The sequence below is a fragment of the Kwoniella shandongensis genome, chromosome 3, assembly GCF_008629635.2.
Source record: "Kwoniella shandongensis chromosome 3, complete sequence".
Lineage (NCBI taxonomy): Eukaryota > Fungi > Basidiomycota > Tremellomycetes > Tremellales > Cryptococcaceae > Kwoniella > Kwoniella shandongensis.
The window spans coordinates 677,196-696,713 of NC_089289.1; the positions used below are offsets into that span (position 1 = coordinate 677,196).

The 19,518-nt window shown below is 49.2% G+C and overlaps 5 protein-coding genes across 5 annotated transcripts; 2 read left to right on the top strand and 3 right to left on the bottom strand.

Moving 5' to 3' along the window:
* Positions 1-360: 360 nt before the first annotated feature.
* Positions 361-3,756, bottom strand: CI109_101608 (uncharacterized protein; the record flags this gene model as incomplete). Its single annotated transcript, XM_065967020.1, has 9 exons — positions 361-681; positions 744-865; positions 924-1,268; positions 1,319-1,694; positions 1,753-1,809; positions 1,865-2,035; positions 2,086-2,206; positions 2,272-2,411; positions 2,467-3,756. The coding sequence occupies 9 exons, from the start codon at positions 3,754-3,756 to the stop codon at positions 361-363; spliced, it is 2,943 nt and encodes a 980-aa protein (XP_065823092.1).
* A 468-nt stretch (positions 3,757-4,224) lies between these two features.
* CI109_101609 (uncharacterized protein) lies at positions 4,225-9,982 on the bottom strand (the record flags this gene model as incomplete). The annotated part of the gene is made up of 25 exons (XM_032002454.1): positions 4,225-4,345; positions 4,397-4,676; positions 4,732-4,859; positions 4,912-5,132; positions 5,188-5,304; positions 5,359-5,637; positions 5,686-5,922; positions 5,974-6,147; positions 6,194-6,306; positions 6,358-6,547; positions 6,601-6,942; positions 6,995-7,159; positions 7,212-7,430; positions 7,487-7,802; positions 7,852-7,945; positions 8,001-8,191; positions 8,245-8,471; positions 8,519-8,713; positions 8,767-8,849; positions 8,900-8,997; positions 9,055-9,200; positions 9,258-9,327; positions 9,376-9,488; positions 9,543-9,773; positions 9,845-9,982. The coding sequence occupies 25 exons, from the start codon at positions 9,980-9,982 to the stop codon at positions 4,225-4,227; spliced, it is 4,488 nt and encodes a 1,495-aa protein (XP_031863391.1).
* A 314-nt stretch (positions 9,983-10,296) lies between these two features.
* CI109_101610 (uncharacterized protein) lies at positions 10,297-15,883 on the top strand (the record flags this gene model as incomplete). The annotated part of the gene is made up of 26 exons (XM_065967021.1): positions 10,297-10,353; positions 10,442-10,701; positions 10,768-11,291; positions 11,351-11,392; positions 11,449-11,558; positions 11,614-11,819; positions 11,882-12,172; positions 12,231-12,348; positions 12,400-12,457; positions 12,512-12,575; positions 12,634-12,960; positions 13,015-13,144; positions 13,197-13,418; positions 13,478-13,726; positions 13,777-13,860; positions 13,918-14,032; positions 14,085-14,158; positions 14,227-14,418; positions 14,475-14,589; positions 14,649-14,692; positions 14,751-14,984; positions 15,046-15,188; positions 15,249-15,274; positions 15,336-15,519; positions 15,580-15,669; positions 15,733-15,883. 26 exons carry the CDS (start codon positions 10,297-10,299, stop codon positions 15,881-15,883), a joined length of 4,110 nt encoding a protein of 1,369 aa, XP_065823093.1.
* A 105-nt stretch (positions 15,884-15,988) lies between these two features.
* On the bottom strand, positions 15,989-17,860 carry CI109_101611 (uncharacterized protein; the record flags this gene model as incomplete). Its single annotated transcript, XM_032002452.1, has 11 exons — positions 15,989-16,072; positions 16,141-16,274; positions 16,345-16,444; positions 16,518-16,563; positions 16,619-16,704; positions 16,772-16,881; positions 16,942-17,010; positions 17,067-17,477; positions 17,540-17,599; positions 17,650-17,735; positions 17,799-17,860. The coding sequence occupies 11 exons, from the start codon at positions 17,858-17,860 to the stop codon at positions 15,989-15,991; spliced, it is 1,248 nt and encodes a 415-aa protein (XP_031863389.1).
* A 576-nt stretch (positions 17,861-18,436) lies between these two features.
* CI109_101612 (uncharacterized protein) lies at positions 18,437-19,423 on the top strand (the record flags this gene model as incomplete). The annotated part of the gene is made up of 7 exons (XM_032002451.1): positions 18,437-18,550; positions 18,607-18,671; positions 18,730-18,837; positions 18,904-18,999; positions 19,065-19,161; positions 19,223-19,317; positions 19,375-19,423. 7 exons carry the CDS (start codon positions 18,437-18,439, stop codon positions 19,421-19,423), a joined length of 624 nt encoding a protein of 207 aa, XP_031863388.1.
* Between the last annotated feature and the right edge of the window lie 95 nt (positions 19,424-19,518).

Sequence of the window (19,518 nt, forward strand, 5' to 3'; positions counted from 1 at the left end):
GAAACTCAGCTATTCCTTAATGAGCATTACAAACCTTCCTAATGGTTCCATTACAATTCGGCTCCCTAATGAGGTCTCATGTGTGGGAACATGGGACTTATGCGTGGGTGTGTGCCTTATCATCACCGGATCGATTGACCCTCGTGCATGGCGATCATGACACGTCCCCTTACTACTGTACTCATATCCGTCCAAACCAACCAGTAATGTCCGGAGATTTTCACTCATTCTTGCTTTGTTCTCTTCATGTTACAACCCTGTACGCGTGTCGCACACGACCACAGACGCGAAATCATGTATCACATGTCAACAATGAAGAGCGATACTACAAGCAAACTCTCAATGTTGCTGATTCCATAGTTATATTACTGATCCAAGAAGCTCTCTCATCTCTCTGATAGCCTCATCCACCACGTCCGCCTCATATTCGACCATAGAGGCCTCCATCGTCCCCACATCTTCACTCGATGCTCCCTTCGGTAAGATATCTTTGATGGTCTTTTGCATGATCGATTGTAGACTGTTGAGCTCTCGAAGGGATGATAGCACACCGTTAATCTTCTCCTTGGGAGAAGAACCAGGAAGGGATTTAAGTATGTCGTCGTTGTTGGAAGAGCTGGAAACGGCCAGTAATTTCGAAAGCAGTAGCGCGAGATATCCTGTGAGGATGGATGACATTGGCTATAGCAGAAGGGAAACTTAGCAACTGTCTGACAATCGCTGGAAGATTGGCAGCAACTCACGTCCTCATCATCATTCACAAATTCAGCGTACAACTTGGCAAGATGTTCACCCAATGATTCCGCGTTGTGGCAGTGACAGTGACGCAGACATGCGTGCCTCCCGACACAGTCTCCCGCAATCCCTGCGATGCCCAAGGTGTTTGAGCACATAAAAGAGCGAGAGTGTCAGAGCGGACGTACGTATTCCAGACATGATTTCGGCGCTCTCCTTCTCAGAGAGAGCGGATGATGTCAACAGTGCCAATATGAGGCATATGAGTTCCTTTTTCGACACCTCTCCCTTGACGTCCTTCCTCTGATGCGCAGGTCCGGCCTGTTCGTTAATGTCGACCTCAGTTTGCATGCTCTCCTCCAATTTGTCAAGGGTTTCTGAACCATCTTCCGAAACGATCTGATTTCTTTGCAGGACTAGGCGTGCTAAGGAGACGAGTCCGCCATTTGTTTTTGGGATGGTCATGGCCCATTCAGGCGAGACGTTAGTCAGATTAGCCAGTATTTGAATAGCTTGAACCGTACATTGTGACACTGTGAACACATCAGCACATGTCTGGTTGCTCTGCTATACTGGAACTTACCCTCCAATAGGTCAGACTCGTCGGAAGCGAAGACAAGCTCGCTTGTGCCGATCACGGCATTGATAAGATCATGAACGACATCAGACCGTTGCTGCACTACGGTTTCGCGCTGTTCGATGTCGTTGGCGATGACCGATGAGATGATCCGCAGGCTTTGGTTCAGATTGTCGAAATCTGGCCAGTCCTCGCTGGGTAGTAGTCTCAATCCTTTCTCGTACAAATCGAACCGGTCGCTCAGGATACGTATGTCGTTCTTGAAACTCTTCAACACCTTCGAGAGCACTTGCTCGTCAACAAAAATTGCGTTGATCGAAGGCCAAAGTTCTTCCTGGCAAAGAGCGGCAAGCAGTGCAGAAGCGAGTCGACGTGTTGTGGGCTGTATAAGTTTGCCTAAGTCAGTGCTGCGAATGTTCTCTGATAAGGATTTTATTCACTTCGGTTGCTATCCAGGTCATATTGGTCTTCCGCTGCAGGTTACGCAGCTTCTGTACCTGATAACATCGTCAGGTAATGCTGGTTAGGAGCGGTGCCACCGATGCTACTCACAGCTGCTGTGACCTTAACTTTTGCGTTGTTATCCAGTGGACCGTTACGGATTTTGAGAGAATCCTTAATAAGTGAAACACAATGTGCCGGGCTATGCTGGACGACAGATGCGAGACCAGAACCAGATTGAAGCAATGTAACCAGAAACAGGAGACATACTGCGTTCATGATCTGCAACAGGTCAGGTAAACGGATATCTGAAGTCCTTCCATTAGACTCACCTCGTCGGCTTCTTCGCCTCTGGCTTGGAACAAACACTCCCAGACTGTCTCAACCTGTCCACAAATCTTCATCTTGTTCAACCACGACTCGTCTTGCATATTATTTAGGATATCAATCGCGCTATCAAGATAAGGTATGAGCGGAGAAGACGGGAAAGACGTTTCATATGGTGGCCGGGTACGCACCTGGATCGCTTGAAGGAGATTCCTGTGGAGCTATCGGCGATACCATCCACCAGATATCCCAGCTCGTCTGTGAATCTTCTGTTTTCCCCTCGTGATCTCATATCAGACACGGTCTGTGGTGCTTTCGCCATAAGAAATTCCTATCACCGCTTGTTAGTGCTTTGCATACAGCTTAGGAGAAGAACTCGAGCTTACCGGCATCAGATTACCTGAGCCCGATCCAGAAGCTGTGATAGAGTTATCCACCTCGAACTTCTCTCGCAACTCCGCATAACTCGCTTGAGGGGGAGAATCATCTTCTTGATCTTTTCGACTGGGTATCTTTGATACCTCTTCCACTTCACCTTGAGGGACTTCCACCAAGATTGTCCTTGTCTTGCCGTAAGTTCGTTTCGCTCTCCCACCAGAGCCAGTCTGTCCTGTCGAGGCTGAGGCAGGTATGACAAGTGTAGCGGCTGTACTGCTTTCACCGCCACGAGGACTCGATTTGGTCGGTGACTCAGGCATCGATTGTGTCATTCGAAGACCTCTTGATGGAGTAGATGGACCACCTGGCGACATTCCAGAACCGAATGGACTCCCGTCTTCTCCCCCACCTCCGGTCTTATCCATGTTCTTTTCGCTCCTTGACGGAGTAGTCGGAACCATACCCATACTTTGGGTTTTGGTCAACATCCTGCGGAGTCCACCTGGTCGTCCAATAGCACCACGATGTGCACCGACACCGAAATAGTCATCCTTCTGCCCAGCTGGGGAGTTGGGACTGTCCTTTCGAGGCGATACAGCCGCGAACAGGGAAGACAGATCTCTGGGCGATGATCGTGGCGTGGAAGGTCCGGACACCGTTCTCGTACGACGCGGAGGGGTCGACGGAGCAGAGGAGTTGGTAGGTCTGGGAGGAGAGGAAGAAGGTGGTTCGATGTTCACGTTTGGCGCAGTGTTGTGTCGCTTAGGATTCGCTCGACTATGAAGTCGAGGTCGAGCGAGTTTTGACGCAGACGATGAAGCGTCGCTTGTGCTTGAACTCGATAGTGCCCCTTTGTTTGTGGGAGGTGAAGGCGAAGGGGATCGACTTGCTGGGGGAGAAGATAATAAGCTCTTAGATGACCTTGTCCGCTTCGCCGTTGGTCTTTGCGGATGAGCGCTCGCGGGTTGAACGTTCATGGTCCCCTCATCCCACATGTTGTCATCCTCTACCTCTGCTCCGGTTCCACTTTGTTTCCTTCTCTTCGGCACAGGAGACCCATCTCGCCGTTGGGAGCCTTCCCTGCCAGTCCTCGGTCCTTTCGGTCCCGTTGACCTCAGCCCCAACTCAGCTTCGTCCCCACTGTCTGACGTTTCTCCAGCTGCTTGAACTTCAGCTTTCCTCTTTTCCTTATGAGCCGAGATACGTCGAGAGTAAGTACGTTTGGCAGATCTGACCGAGACACTTGAAGAACGATGGATGCTCGTCGGAGGTGAATCTATAGGACTTGAGGAGATCATGTTTTCGCGGAAGGCAGAGGTCGGCTAGGCTGAGATTGAAACGAAGGAGAAGTGAAGGAAGAGGTTGATGACGAGAGTTGATTGTATTACGACTCAACTGCTACCGGGCGCCAGAGTCTCAGCTTCGCTCCGTCCACGCGGCATTGCATGCACCATAGACACTGACTCACCTTGGTCGGTTTCAGACGATCTCCCACTAAAATGATGGAGAGCGCAAGCAGATGTTGTAAGGAATGATGAAGCAAGTCGGACATCCACAATTAGACAACGAACATGAATTCAACACGTGCAGATCAAAGGGCCCCACAGTCCCAAATTATCTAGGGCTTTGAAACAACAACAACAGGCAATATGCAACTTGCAACATGGTGTATATGATACCATAATACGAAGCCTCTATCTTACACGCTCTGGGATCCCGAGCCAGACTGATATACATGTACAAAACACAACGCCGATCGTCTAAGCTCATTCATCATCATCGTCGAGATCTGACATCTCGACATACGCTGCCTTCTTGACCGCGCCTCTCCCAGGGCGGGCAGCAGTGCGGGCGGGAATGGGCGATGGTACAAAGTCATCCATCAAGCTACCATTATAGTCAGTGGACTATCGTGTCTCGTAGCTAGCAGCAACTCACGAGTCATCATCAAAGTCAGACTCGGCCTTGATCGCCTTGGCCTTGGCTTTTGGAGCGGGCGCCTTTTTGGCAGCTTTCGCTGGAGCGGGCTTTGCAATAGGAGAATCGAATTCAGACTCGGCCGTCTCGATGACCTTTTTCTTCGCTGCTGGCTTAGATTTGGCCTTTGGAGACTTGGCATCTAAATCGTCGTCTGACAGGATATCCTTTGACTTTGGCTTCGCCTTCGCAGCCGCGGAGGGAGGTTTTGAGGTTGCTTTCGTTGCAGGAATAGTATACACTGAGAAATCACTTCGAGTCAATAGGGGTTTTGAATTGACGCAATGAGTACTCACTATCGTCATCCGATTCGTCGAGATCCATTATTGTCTCGATCTTTGCTTTCGGTTTTGCGGCTGCCGGTCTGCTCACGGCTTGCTTTTTCGGCGGAGGCTTGACATCCACATCCGAACCATCACTGATGCTGGACGCGAAACGTCAGCTGGAATAGCATATAGGGAACTCGATGCACTTACATCTCGCGCTTCGCTGGGGACGGCTTGATCGGCGATGCTTTCGCTGCGGCCTTGGGCTTCGCTTTGGGCTTAGCAACGGCTTTGACAGGCTTGAAGTCGTCAGACTCGTCGTCGGTATCCTCGCCCGCAGCTCGCTTCTTCTTCTTCTGGGCTGCCTTCAACGCAGCTTTTGTCTTGGGTTTGAAGCCTTTAGCCACGTTGGCATCGTCGTCGAGACACAGCTACATTTTGCGTCAGCTAGCTGTTCCTGCCACAGAGCTGCGAAGGAAGACTCACCTGCCACTCGGCCAAGAAGCTGTCAAGATCGTGGTTCCAGATATCTTGAGGGGTCAATTTGAGCAACTCAATGAGCTCCTGCTCTTTGCCATCTCTTTCTGAGATCAGTTTCTCGACCTGGATTGATGGTTAGTTTCTGTTCTTGGAATTCCAGCAGTGGCAGTGGCATACCTTTTCAGCAGTCAAGCTCCAAATGGCCATTCCGAGCAAGTAATCGTAATCGCTAGCTAGACCTTCGTCCTCCTCTTCCAAAGCTGGCTCACTCTCTCCCGCATCCTTCGCTTTGGAGTTCCTAGGGAAAGGTCGGAAGTTGAGCGCTCGCAGTTCTGACACCAGTGCTGTTTTCTTCTTGTTCGAGACGTTGAGTTCCTTGGTGATGATCATGTTGACGAATCGAGCCTGGTTGGAAAGCTTTTCGAATTGCTTGTTCAACTCGTCCGCAAGGAATTGCTACTCCAGTGTCAGTGACGTTCACCGGGTCAGAGAAGGCAGACTCACCTTTCGAAGTCCGTAGTACTCTAATCTCTTATGGTAGAACTCGGCTAGGATCTCCTCAGCACTGCTGTATTTCTTGATTTTGCCGTTCAGGTCGAAGCAAACCATATTGGCGGTACTAATGGTATTGGACATCTTGAATCGCTTCTCCAAACCCTCCTGTTCCGCTGCTTCCATATTCTTCTCCGTCATATGCACTTTGAAGTGCACAGTCTTGTCGGTGTGATGCTCTTCGTAGTCCTGCCTCACAGAGTCAGCGCAGCTCACGGCTTAAATCAAGAGACGACCCACCTTCACAGTCGACTGTACTTTGTCGGTACCATTGGTCATCTCTTCGAGCATCTCCTTGAAGTCCTGAGTCCATTTGCGGACAGGCAATTCCGTGATTTCGAGAGTTCCGTCGCTGATCTTTTCTATAATACCACTAATTTTGTACTTGTCTTGCTCGATTCGCTCGATTGATCCCTAACATACTGTCAGACATATCTCGTTGTTTGAGTATTGTACTCACCTTGAAGCCTCGGAACCATGGGTCCATCCGTTCGGGTTCCTCGCCGCGCATCATACGTCGCAGATTGTCCACCACATCAACTGGATTGTAATTTGGGATAGCAGTACTCCAACCTGCTCGACGTCAGTACCACATCTGACTGAGATGACAAGCAGACTACTAACCAGTGCCGATACCATCCGCACCGTTGATCAATACCAACGGTACTGTGGGCAGGTAGTACTCGGGCTCGATGGTCATACCATCTTCGACTAGGTGATTGAGCAAGCCATCGTCGGCTGGATGGAAGATAGCTCGTGTGATCCTAGGAATATTAGTGAAGATATAACGAGCACTGGCCGCGTCTTTACCGCCCTGTACTCTCGCATATCAGCAAGGAGTAACGTATTCGGTAGGAGTGCACTCACCGCGAGACGTGTACCGAACTGACCATTGGGGTCGAGTAGGTTGATGTTATTGCTTCCGACATAGTTCTGAGCAAGGCCAACAATAGTGGAGTACAAACTTTGCTCTCCGTGATGGTATGCTGTCTTCTCCGAGACGTAACCTCCTAGTTGCGCGACTTTGATTTCTTTGGTGAGATTACGCTTGAAACAACCGAATAGGACTTTACGCTGACCAGGCTTGAGACCATCAGCCATAGACGGGATAGAACGGATGTTGTCCGCCATCGAGAACAGGATGAGTTCCTTGTTAACGAAATCGGAGATTGGCAGGGAGTTGATGTCATGGTCGAGGAATGTACCAGGCTACGAGACATAGTCAGCAAGAAAGGGGGTTTTCAAATGTAAGATTACTGACTCTGAATTGTCGGAGCCACTCTTTACGATCGTCTGCTTTCTTCTTGTTGAAAGCCATATCGATCAACTGTCTGTCTTCATCCTTCATCGTTTCGAAGGCCAAGCGATGTTTATCGAGGTCGCTGAAGTATTTCTGAGCGTCGGCTGACGTACTCGTTCCCAGACCCTACAAGGGGTCAACTTTTTTTCTGCCGATTCACCAAGGCATCGCCACTGACCTTGTAGTACTTTGATTCCCATCCGCGACCATCATTGTTAGCAGCTTTCCATTCTTCATACTGTGGCATGGTGTAGAAACTGTGCTCCTGTTTTCCTTTCCAGACCTTGACAATAGGTGTGATAAATTCAACCAAGAAGTCGGGAATCCGGAGTAGGGACGGGTAGGAGTGGTCAAGGAAGTTGATGATGAGACCTTTGATGTGGGAACCGTCATGATCCTGCGTAGTGGTCGATATTGAGCGCAAGTCTTACCTGGCTGGTATCAAATACTCACTTGATCGGTCATGATCATTAAATGACCGTAACGCAGACTATCCACGGATGCATAGTCTTGCTTGTGTTTGAGACCCAGGATTTGTTTGATATGCTGGATTTCGACATTTTTTATGATCTGTTCGTGCCCAGCCTCACGCACGTTGAGCAGCTTGCCCCGCAGAGGGAAAACGCCATAGTTGTCACGTCCTACAACCGCGAGACCAGATACGGCAAGTGCCTTGGCGGAATCTCCTTCCGTGAGAATGAGTGTGCAGTTCTTAGCGTTTCGACCTCCGGCATTATTGGCATCTTCGAGCTTAACGATACCAGCGATACTACAATGATATGTTAGCCCCGCAGTGTGGAAGATTGAACAGGACATACCGCGAACGCTTCGCACCATCCGTCTTTTTCAGTATCTGGTCCTGCTTGAATCTGGCCCAATTCAGTACACTGTCAATAATACCAGTTTTGGCGACTACAAGGCATGTCAGCCTAACTTCGCGAAGCAGTTCTCTTCGCAGGGAACGCACCCTTCTTCACGAAATCTTCCGACAGGTCACACTTGCTTCCAAACGCTGAAGACTTGAGCGTCAAATTCTCCTTGGTTTGCGAGTCGAAAGCTGGATTCTCCACCAAAGCGTTGACGAAGATCCACATGTGATTTTTCACTTGGAAGGGTTTGACTGGTGCAGCCTTGTTCTTCTTCTTGATCTGATCCATACTGAATGAACGGTTCAGCACAGTCAATGCACCAAAAGTTGCAAGTTTGCTCACAGTTTGTTCGCGAGCTGAGTAGCAATCATGTCGACGTGGGTACCACCTTTGGTGGTAGCAATCGAGTTCGCGAAAGAAACCTGTTTCATTTCGCCGTCGGATAAGGCGAAAGCAACTTCCCAACGTTTATTGACAACTTCGTAGATGAGAGGGGGCTTAGCAACCACAGCGCCACCAGCCGCTACTGAAGTAGCAGATGTAGCTGCATTGAGGTACATCTCAACGTACTGCACAGCACATCAGCTCCGATTCCTCGCCCAATCCGTTAACTCACTTGCTTGAACCCTTTCACTTTCAACCGTTCATCGTTCAAGAACACTTTGATATCCTTGACTGTACCGGCCATATCGTACACTCGCTTCATAAGAAGAGCATTGGTATCGTCGTCAATGCCAGTCATGCCAAATCGTTCCAGGTCGGGAGTAAACGTGATCCGTGTCCACTCATCCCCTTTTTTGTTGTCCGTGATCTAGAATGGTAAACGTCAACTCCCGGTATGCGTAAAGAGAGAAGTGATCGCACCTTAGGCTTCTCCGTGACCGCCATGTTGTTCCTGAACGATTGCTTGTACTTCTTGAGATTGCTCTTGTCGGCAGTTTCCACAACTGCAATACAGTCAGCATAGAACGAGAAGATAAGTGACGGGAATGCGTACCGAACTCATGAGAATAGATGTTCGCTAATTTAGCTCCATAACCGTTTCGACCACCGGTCAACTTCTTCTGATCGTCGTCAAAGTTGCTTCCTGCCAGCCTGTGAGATGATTAGTATCGTCATGGCCACAGCGATTTGGTGATCCCGACAACTCACAAGTGACCAAAGATCAATTCTGGAATCATCACTCCCTCCTTCTTGTGCATCTCGACTGGTATTCCCTTTCCATTATTGTACACCGAGATCGTATTCTTCTCACGGTCGATAGTCACTTTCAGCTGGTCCATGCTGGGGTCGTTAACCTGAAAGAGGTCCATCAGCCAAGGCCTCACATTCCTGATTGTGATTTCATGTCCTACCTTGTTATCCGCAGCATTGACGAGAATCTCATCAAAGATCTTCAGAAAACCTGGAACATAAGTGATCTCTCTAATCGGGGATCAGTTTGATCACTTCGCTTCGAATGAATACTCTCACCTAAAAGTCATGTTCTTGCTTTCTGGATCCAGGACCCATAATTGTTGTTTGATTGCTTCCACTGAACCAATATATGTGTCGGGACGTTTGAGGACGTGTTCTCGTTGCGAGAGCTACGCACCACACGAAATCAGCTGGCTGGCCTTACTATAGATACGTGAGCTTACTTTTTGGTAGACTTCGCTCGCGCTCTTGTTTGTGACTGGCGCCTTCTTGCTTGGGCCTGGGACACCCATCTCATCGTCCTCCTCACTAGCATTTCCGTTCGCTTTCGGTTTAGGCTTAGGTTTGGCTGGTGAAGAAGCGAAGTCGGACTCTACATCTGATATCGAGTCATTTGGGAGGTTCTTGGATGCCAATGGTGCTTTCTTAGCTGGAGCTTTCTTCACCGCTGGGACCTAACGATCTCACATCAGCACACAAAGTCGCTAGACAAAAAGGGGTTGCTCATGAGGAAGAAGAAGTTAACCTTTGCAGCTTTGGCAGTTGATGCAGCCGCTTTCTTGGCAGGTGCAGCTTTCTTGGTCTTCGCTGGCTGAACGACGAAACCGTCAGAGTCGCTATCCCCGTCATCAATATGAAAGTTGTCGGATTCGCTGTCGGACATCGCGAAGGGTGAGGTAGAAGCGTCGATCGTCTGGCTACAGCGGACGAGGGAGGTATGTATGGGTCGTGAGCGATATCTAGGGAGCCAAAGGAGTGTGGTCAGATACCGGGATGGTGGTATGCAGTATCTGAGACGAGAAAGAATCATAGAAGAGGAAGACCAGGATGCAAGTTGACTTTTGTGCTTGCAAGTCAACCTCAAGACGCGCTCAGAGCTTTGTTGACGAGATTGCACGGACACGTGGTGAAAACAACATGACGTGTTTTTGATTCGACCTTGGATAGTGAGAAGTCTATGATAGATATCCTTCCGTTATGCCCTGCACCGCTCACACTCGTGGTTACACCCCCCGGGGGAACGGATTGTTGCTGGTTCGCGTCGCAGTTCCACAACGTCCTTCACACCATACATGAGCACCAATTGACGTGAACCCACTCTGTACCGCTATCTTCACCACAGAAAAGCAACAGCAGGAACTTGTATGCCAGCGTTGTCAAGCTTGCTATGCCACCACAAAACAACCCGTTCGAGGATCTTTTAGGTGACTCTCAACCAGGTCAAGCTGCCACTAGACATCATGACCCCTTTGAGGATGCCGACGGACCCGACTTGTTCAGTTCCGACAACGCCGCACCTTACGGACAAGGGTCTAGGAGCGGACAAGGTGGTCAGGGCCGGTCTGGACAGCAAGGATATGCTCTGGATCCATTCTTTGACGAGTGAGTTGCTTTTGTTTCTGCACTAGATCAAGGACAATGTTCTTAGTTTGTTCCCTGCCACCGCAGTGACGATGAGTACGGTCACCCGGGTCAATCCTCCGGCTATCTAGCTCCTCAATCATCCTCAACTGTCAATGTTGCCGGACGCTTCGGTCGTTCCGATCCTTCCATGCTGGAATCCAATATGCCTCTAGCTACTTCGGGCGCGATACCAGCTGGCTTCTCCGGCCCTATTGACGACGATGACACGAAATACCACCCGTCTTCGTCGAAAGGTTACGGTGCTGGTGGAGATCCATTCGGAGATGAAGATGACGGGCCGTCAGCTTATGCCTTTTCTGCCCCTGGTTCTGGTCCATATTCGAAACCTCGTCGAGGACGGTGGCAGCAATTTCGAGAAGATCACCTCACGGATGTGGATTGGACATTTGGGGTGAACGCATTGCTAGGGAGGAGAAGTAAATTCGATGGAGTGCCTCGAGAGATCTCGTTGAATGATCCGGAAGGAAACAGAGTACAGGGCTTCGAAGGAAACTCTGTTACTACAGGCAAATATGGACCTATCACCTTCTTGCCCAAGTTTCTCTTTGGTACGTTGCATCTCCGGACTGGTTTCAAACACTTGATCTGACTCAGGTCCTTGCAACAGCCGAGTTCTCTCGTTCTGCAAATCTGTTCTTCCTGTTCACTGGTAAGCTCGCCTGTGTTCCAACCATGAAGCTCCCTTCGCTGACGTTACCCTGTCAGCTTGTATCCAACAAGTCCCAAATGTCTCACCAACTGGTCACTACACTACTATCGTTCCGCTTGCGGTCGTCTTGATAGCCAGTGCGTTCAAGGAGATCAAGGAGGATCTTGTGAGTCCAGTAACCGCTGGCTAAGTGTAAGTAGAGATTGATGTATCGTACACAGAAACGGCACGCATCAGATCGATCGCTTAACAACAATGAAGCTCAAGTGTTGGTCAATCAGCAGTTCCAACCTCGACCTTGGAAGAGAATACGAGTAGGAGACATCGTCCGACTGGAGGCGAACAGCTTCATTCCCGCCGACATGGTGTTGCTGAGCAGTAGTGAACCGGAAGGATTGTGTTACATTGAAACAGCCAACCTCGACGGGTGAGTTCTGCTCCGTAACTCTATCGCTAAATCGCTCAAATGCGCTAATGTCATACATTCAGCGAAACGAATCTGAAAATCAAGCAGTCTCATCCCTCTACGGCATCCCTCACGAACCCTCAGGCCGCGTCTTTACTTCGAGGTCACCTGCTATCTGAGGCGCCAAACTCATCTCTCTACACATACGACGGAACCTTCAACCTGTCTTCAGCTCATCCAGGATCTGCTCCTACAAAGATTCCTGTTGGACCTAATCAGATGCTTCTGAGGGGTGCACAACTGCGAAATACCGAATGGGTGTATGGAGTGGTGGTGAACGCTGGACACGAGACCAAGCTTATGCGTAATGCGACGTGAGTCTTTCGTCGCACCTTGCCAAGAAGACGCACAAGCTAACATTGTCAATATCAGTGAGGCACCGATCAAGCGGACGGCGGTTGAAAGACAAGTCAACAGGCAGATCCTCTATCTTTTCGTACTCTTGATCATACTGTCCCTCATATCAACAGTTGGAAGCAGTATTCGAACGGTGAGTCAATAACGTGTCTTGCTCGGCACTCACTGATGGCTGTGATTACAGTGGTTCTTTTCCAAGCAGTCATGGTATCTCCGGCTGGGTAACGAGAGCGAAAATAAGGGTCAGTTTTTCCTGTTATCATCCTGGGATGCCGCCTGACAGCGTGTACCTACAGTCAAGCACTTCGTGGAGGATATCCTTACGTTCATTATCTTGTACAACAACTTGATTCCTATCTCGTAAGTTAGATATCAGTATGTTGCTGTAGATGTGGTGGTTGTATTGACGTGCTTGCAGGCTCATCATGACGATGGAGGTTGTCAAATTTCAACAAGCGTCTCTCATCAACTCCGATCTTGACATGTACTACGCTCCCACGGATACACCAGCTTTATGTCGAACTTCATCGCTTGTTGAAGAGCTCGGTCAAATCGAATACATCTTTTCTGACAAGACGGGAACTCTGACTCGAAATGAGATGGAGTTTAGGGAATGCAGTATCTTCGGTACGATGTACGCTCAAACGGTGGATGACTCGAAGCGGGAGCAAGGGCAGAAGAGCTTCGATACTCTGCGTCAGCGGCTATTAGAGGACAACGAGGAGGCAGCGACTATACGAGAGTTGTAAGTCTGGTATGCTTGATTCGCCAAGCTATGCTCATGTCGTCAACATCGCAGTTTATCTCTACTCGCGGTTTGCCACACTGTCATTCCTGAAGAAAAGGAGGGCAAGATGGTCTACCAAGCATCTAGTCCCGACGAGGCTGCCCTGGTCGCTGGAGCGGAACTGCTAGGATTCCGTTTCCACGTGAGTAGCTGGTCCATTCCGGTCTGATAAGGGCACTCATTCTTTTCGATAGACACGTAAACCCAAATCTGTCTATATCGATGCGAACGGTCAACCTGAGGAGTATGAGGTACTGAACGTATGCGAGTTCAACTCTTCCAGGAAGAGAATGTCAACTATCGTTCGAGGACCGGACGGTAGAATCAAGTTGTACACGAAAGGCGCCGATACCGTTATCTATGAGCGACTGGCTCCGGACCAACAGTTCTCCGAACCGACCTTGGTGCACTTGGAGGTGAGACATATCCCTTCAGTACACCAATGCCTTCTATTGACTTTCGTATGGGCACATAGGACTATGCCACCGAGGGACTGCGGACGCTCTGCTTGGCCTACCGTGATGTCTCAGAGGAAGAATACGCCAAATGGTCCGTCATGTACGACCAAGCTGCATCGCAGATGTCTGGACGAGCAGAAGCGTTGGACAGAGCAGCGGAGGTGATCGAACAGAACCTGCAATTACTCGGTGCCACTGCTATCGAAGACAAGCTGCAAGATGGTGTACCAGATGCGATCCACACATTACAGCAAGCGGGCATCAAGGTTCGTTTCAGTGACTGACGCTATAACGTCGACGCTGACACATCTTGCAGATTTGGGTTCTTACAGGTGATAGACAAGAAACAGCCATCAATATTGGTCTCTCGTGTCGACTGATATCAGAGTCGATGAATCTGGTGAGTCTGATCGTTATAGCGCATGTCAAGTTGTTTTGTTAATGGAAATTTGAACAGGTTGTCATCAACACCGAAACAGCGGTCGAAACCTCTGAGCTGTTGAACAAACGTTTATTCGCAATCAAGAATCAACGTCTGGGTGGCGATGTGGAAGAACTCGCTCTCATCATCGGTGAGTCAATAAGAGATCATAGCCACATAGATGCTGACTATGCTGGTTCCAGACGGAAAAAGCTTGACGTTTGCACTAGAGAAGGATTGTGCCGATGTATTCCTGGAGTTGGCAGTGATGTGCAAAGTGAGTGAAATAGTCTGAGCGCCTGCATTGTTATGCTAACTTGACGTTTAGGCTGTCATCTGTTGTAGGTTTTCCGTATGTTCTATCCTATCTCTTCAGCTAACAGGTATTTAGGTCGAGTGTCACCTCTTCAGAAAGCCTTGGTGGTCAAACTCGTTAAGCGTAGTACCGATGCCCCTCTTCTTGCAATCGGCGATGGAGCCAACGATGTCAGTATGATTCAGGCTGCCCACGTTGGCGTTGGAATCTCCGGTGTTGAGGTGAGTGATCTATCTTCGACGATCGCGATACACTGCTAACCCGATATCTGTTACAGGGTTTACAAGCGGCCAGATCTGCCGATGTCGCGATCTCGCAGTTCAGGTTCCTGCGGAAGCTTCTGCTTGTGCATGGTTCTTGGAGTTATCAGAGACTGACCAAGTTAATTTTGTGTAAGTCGACCACCTCGCCCAAAGTCGATGCCTCTCGCTGACTGTTCCTAATCACATAGATTCATTCTACAAGAACATCACCTTTGCCCTCACACTCTTCTGGGTGAGTATTCTTTCCGGTTTATACAGATGTGACAGCCCTGATCTGACCTGACCAACAGTATTCGTGGTTCAACGACTTCTCTGGTCAAATCTCTTTCGAAGGCTGGTCAATGTCATACTACAACGTCGTTTTCACTATTCTTCCCCCTCTCGTTATTGGTATCTTTGATCAATTCGTCTCCGCTCGAATGCTCGATAGATATCCTCAGCTGTACCAGCTTGGACAACAGAACCATTTCTTCACTCCCGTCAAATTCTTTTACTGGGTCGGAAATGCGTTTTACCATAGTGTAGTGAGTCCTCATCTGCACCTTGACGTCGGACAATCAGCTGATACAATTGGGTCCTCAATAGATCCTTTTTGCATTTTCGTGTCTCGTGTTCTACAACGATCTCCTGGCGTCCGATGGAAAGAACTCCGGTCTTTGGGTGTGGGGAACGACGCTTTATCTGGCTGTTCTTTTGACGGTACTGGGCAAGGCTGCATTGATCTCAGAGTGGGTCTTCATGGTATCATTGGTACTCTTATCTCGTGTGCTGACCATTATGAACCACAGCGTATGGACCAAATACACTTTGGCTGGTGAGTTCCGCGTCACGAATGCTTGGGTTACGGTTCCGCTTACCCTTCTTCTCATTCTTAGCTATCCCCGGATCGTTTGTATTCACTATGATCGCACTTCCCCTTTATGCCATCATTGCGCCCTTGCTCAACTTCTCGATTGATTACCGTGGTATCGTCCCGAGGTTATGGGCCGATGCAGTATTCTACTTCGTCCTTCTTCTCTTCCCTATCGTCTGTCTATTGAGAGATTACGTGTGGAAATAGTGAGTTCCTTTCGTCAGTTTGCTCCTGGTCAGCTAACTAAAGCTTCGCCTGTTCTCCAGCTATCGAAGAACATATCATCCTGCTTCGTACCATATCGTGCAGGAGATTCAGAAATTCAACTTGTCGGATTATCGACCGAGACAAGAACAGTAAGTGGTTTCCGCGCCGCAGACACCTCTTTTTACACTAACTAACATCCGTATTGTATATAGATTCCAAAAAGCGATCAAGAAAGTTCGAGCTACGCAACGTATGCGACGACAAAGAGGATTCGCTTTCAGTCAAACTGAGACTAGTAATCAAGATCAAACGAGATTGATCAGAGCTTACGACACGAGTGTTGCGAGACCAACTGGATACTAGAAGCGAAGAGTGGTATTTGGAAGATATGAAAGGAACGGAGAGGAAAGACGTAGACTCCGATGATCAAGGATATCTTATACAACGCATGCATGACATTATGAAGGACTAATCGACTTCGTCTTCGTCTAGTATTGGCGGTGTGATCGCGCGGAAAAGACTGTCAGGCACATCGCAAGGTATCCCGTCGATCTATCCACATGGGCATATTGTCGTCAGTGACTTGTGTCGTGCAGGTATACTGGACATTTGCCACTCACATCAATATCGAAACATGCCCATGGTACATCCTTGTTCGAGCCGGATACTGACGCGTGAGCATACCGCAGTTCGTCGCCTGGTCCACCTCGAAACAGAACGATACGCAGAGTCTTGCCCGTGGTCCATGAGTCGCCTGACGGTTCAGACCAAGTGATGTCAGCTTGGTACACCTCCTTGAGCAGGGGAGTGAAGGATAGCCTTACCCAGTTGTGGCATTAGTACAGCTCGATCTCCCGTATCAAAGTTTGCCGGTTTGTTCTCCGCCGTCAACAGCTTCGTAGCCAGCTGGTTGCATACCACCACCTGTATAAAGGCGGACGTCTCAGCTACGTTGGACTGCTACGTACCGGACACTATCACCATAGCTGCGACTTACAGCACATCGGTGGACGGTCGTAGCTTGACCTATCTTCTGCTTTGCGCTATCATTGACAGTCAGTGGTTAGCCTTGGATTTCCGGAGAACTGGTTGACTTACAGCTCCATGATCCTTCGTCTGGTGCCCATGTCCAATCCAGGCTGTCGGAAATGATAGCTCAGAGTATCGATCACCACGAGATTGACCTGAACATTTAGTGCCCGTTAGCTCTAATGGGGAATTCATTATAGCACTGCGGGACAACCAACGTACCTTGGGATGGGTTTCTAACCAATCATCGAGGGTGTGGAGAAAGGCGATCATCTCGACTTGGGTGAGGACGCGGACAATGTGAATACCGTGAAGAATCTGTTTAGGTGGGACTAGGATCAGAAGTAATACATCAGCTTTCTCTGTGAAAGACAACTCGCAGAGCAGCTTACTGGAGGATGACCGTTTGACTATTTCAGCTGCTCTGTAGACTCGCTCCGCTGTGATTGCCCCTTCCGTGTCTGCGCAATAATTAGCTTACAATCCCCGAGGTAAATTGGTCCGATCACCAACTGACCTAAGACGAGCACCTCTCCGCCTAATTGATCGTCGGTCTCCCTGTCCGCTTCTCCTTCTTGACCCAGACCATTGACACCTCCTATCCTCGCCATGCGAGCATTGAGCAGTATACCCAAAGCAACAGCCGTCTTTCCACCTCCTGGTGGTCCCGAAATTTCTACCGTCATACCAGGGAAGATCGCACCCGTATCTTCCTTTTCCTTTCCTTTTCTTGACGATATCCCATCACGTGTATCTCTATCGGCGTCACTAAATCTGCTAATCAGAGTATCGAGAGAGGTCGAGAAGGTCGAGAAGTGGGGTAGGGAAGCGGTGGAGAGAAGGTCGGCAGCTGTCGATGATTGGATCTGAGAATGTTGAATGGGTCGGTGTTGGCTTGACGAAAGCTTGTTAGGCTCAGAAGGACCAGCTGAGGATATTTTGATCAGCTGATGATGTCAAGGAACTCCGCCTTCACCTCTGTCAGCTCACCTTGTAAGGTGTCCACCTGGTGAAGGAGCTCTTCAGCTTGTGCGAGGGAAACCGATAGCTCTACGCCTTGTCAGTACAAACTAGGTAGTAAAGTCTCAGTGAGTGCTCACCCGTACTCAGATCACTGGCTGAGACCTGCTTGATATCGGCCAATGTCTTGTATCCAGCTTCGATCAGCGCTGCTTTTAGAGGACGACTGTAATGTACATAAAGATGATTAGCTACACTGTCCTTCACGGGAGGGGATCTTTCAGCTCACGATAAATTCAAAGCGGATATCGGTCGTTCAAACTGCCCAGCAGCGCCCTGCGAGTCGACCATGACTGGCTAGTACACCGTGATGAAGAAACAGCAATAGGAAAGTCGATCGCGTCCAGATGAGGTGGACAAAGTCAACAGTATCCGAGTTGTGGGGCACCAAAGAGTAAAGTGAGTTGAATGTAAACAGATGCCACAAATGGTTCACGATGATTCCCCGATTCCATCCACGTGGCAGCCATTCATTCATTCGATTCCCACTCGCACTCGCACTTCATCGTCGCGCTTGCTCGTTCGCTCACGCGGCCCCAGACAGTCAGTCAGTCAGTCAGACAACCAACCGAGTTCACCATCATCATCTATAAGCCAATTCAACTTCAACATACTCGTCTGCTTCTCCCCCTCAACCTCCCATCACTCGATCTATAGGTGCAACCCCAAAGTTCCACACCGACACCTCCCATCCCCTCTGTATCTTAATCAATTAATTGCCTTGGGCTCTAACCTTCCTTCAACCTTTCCTCAACATGGTATGTTCACTCTCTCGTATCTGCAGTATATGACACTGACGTATGACCCACCTCTCCTTTACATCTCCCCTTCCTCTGGCTCTCGTACACTACTCTACAATAGTCGGTCATGGAGCTTAATGGTGGCTCCGTCGTTGCGATGATTGGAAAGGGCTGTGTGGCTATCGCTTCTGATCTGAGACTGGGAAACCAATCAGTCGGTGTTGCGTCCAACTTTGAGAAGGTGAGCTGGAAAATCCTGAGAAAATATACGTGTCAGCAGCTCATATGTTTCGATAGGTCTTTCCCGTGAACGACAAGCTCTACTACGGTATCCCAGGTCTCGCTTCTGATGTCTACACATTGTGAGTGTTAGGCACCGTATCAATCGTAACCGAGCTGACTTGTATCACCTGTGTTTAGACGAGAACATCTCCGATTCAGAGTGAACATGTACAGAATGAAGGAGGAGCGAGAGATTACACCCAAGACCTTCACCCACCTCGTTTCCAGTACTCTGTATGAGAAGAGGTAAGCAAGCATCCCGCCGACTCTGGACGAACTTGGCTAATTGATTGACTGTTTCTGATGAAACAGATTCGGTCCCTTTTTCGTCGAGCCTGTTGTTGCTGGTATCCCCTCTCCTACACCCTTGGACCCTAATCCTCAACCATTCATCTCCACCATGGACACGTAAGCTGCGCTCACTCACTTTGACCATCTTGGGTCAGTCAGCTGATCTAGGTTCTTCGTTGCAGCATCGGTTGTATAACAACACCGAAAGATTTCGCTGTGGCTGGAACGGCTGCGGATAAGCTGTATGGTGTTGCTGAAGGTTTATGGGAGCCCGATCTTGTGCGTTGCGTCTTGCCTTTGCCCTTCGTTGACTATTCGCTGATGGTATGTTTGAATGTAGGAACCCGAGGACTTGTTCGAGACCGTCTCACAAACACTGCTGAACGCTGTCGACCGAGATGCCTTGTCCGGTTGGGGAGCTGTTGTTCACATCATGTACGTCTTTGCGCGAGCTCTGCATTCACTTCACTAACTCGCCACTATTGTATACAGCACACCAGAAAAGGTTATCACCCGAACACTCCGAGCAAGAATGGATTAAACGAAGAGGGAAGAAGAGGGCAATAGACATCACAAGAACGCTTACGACTGCATGTATACCATCTATCTGACGGGTCTTGATCCTGCTGCTATCTG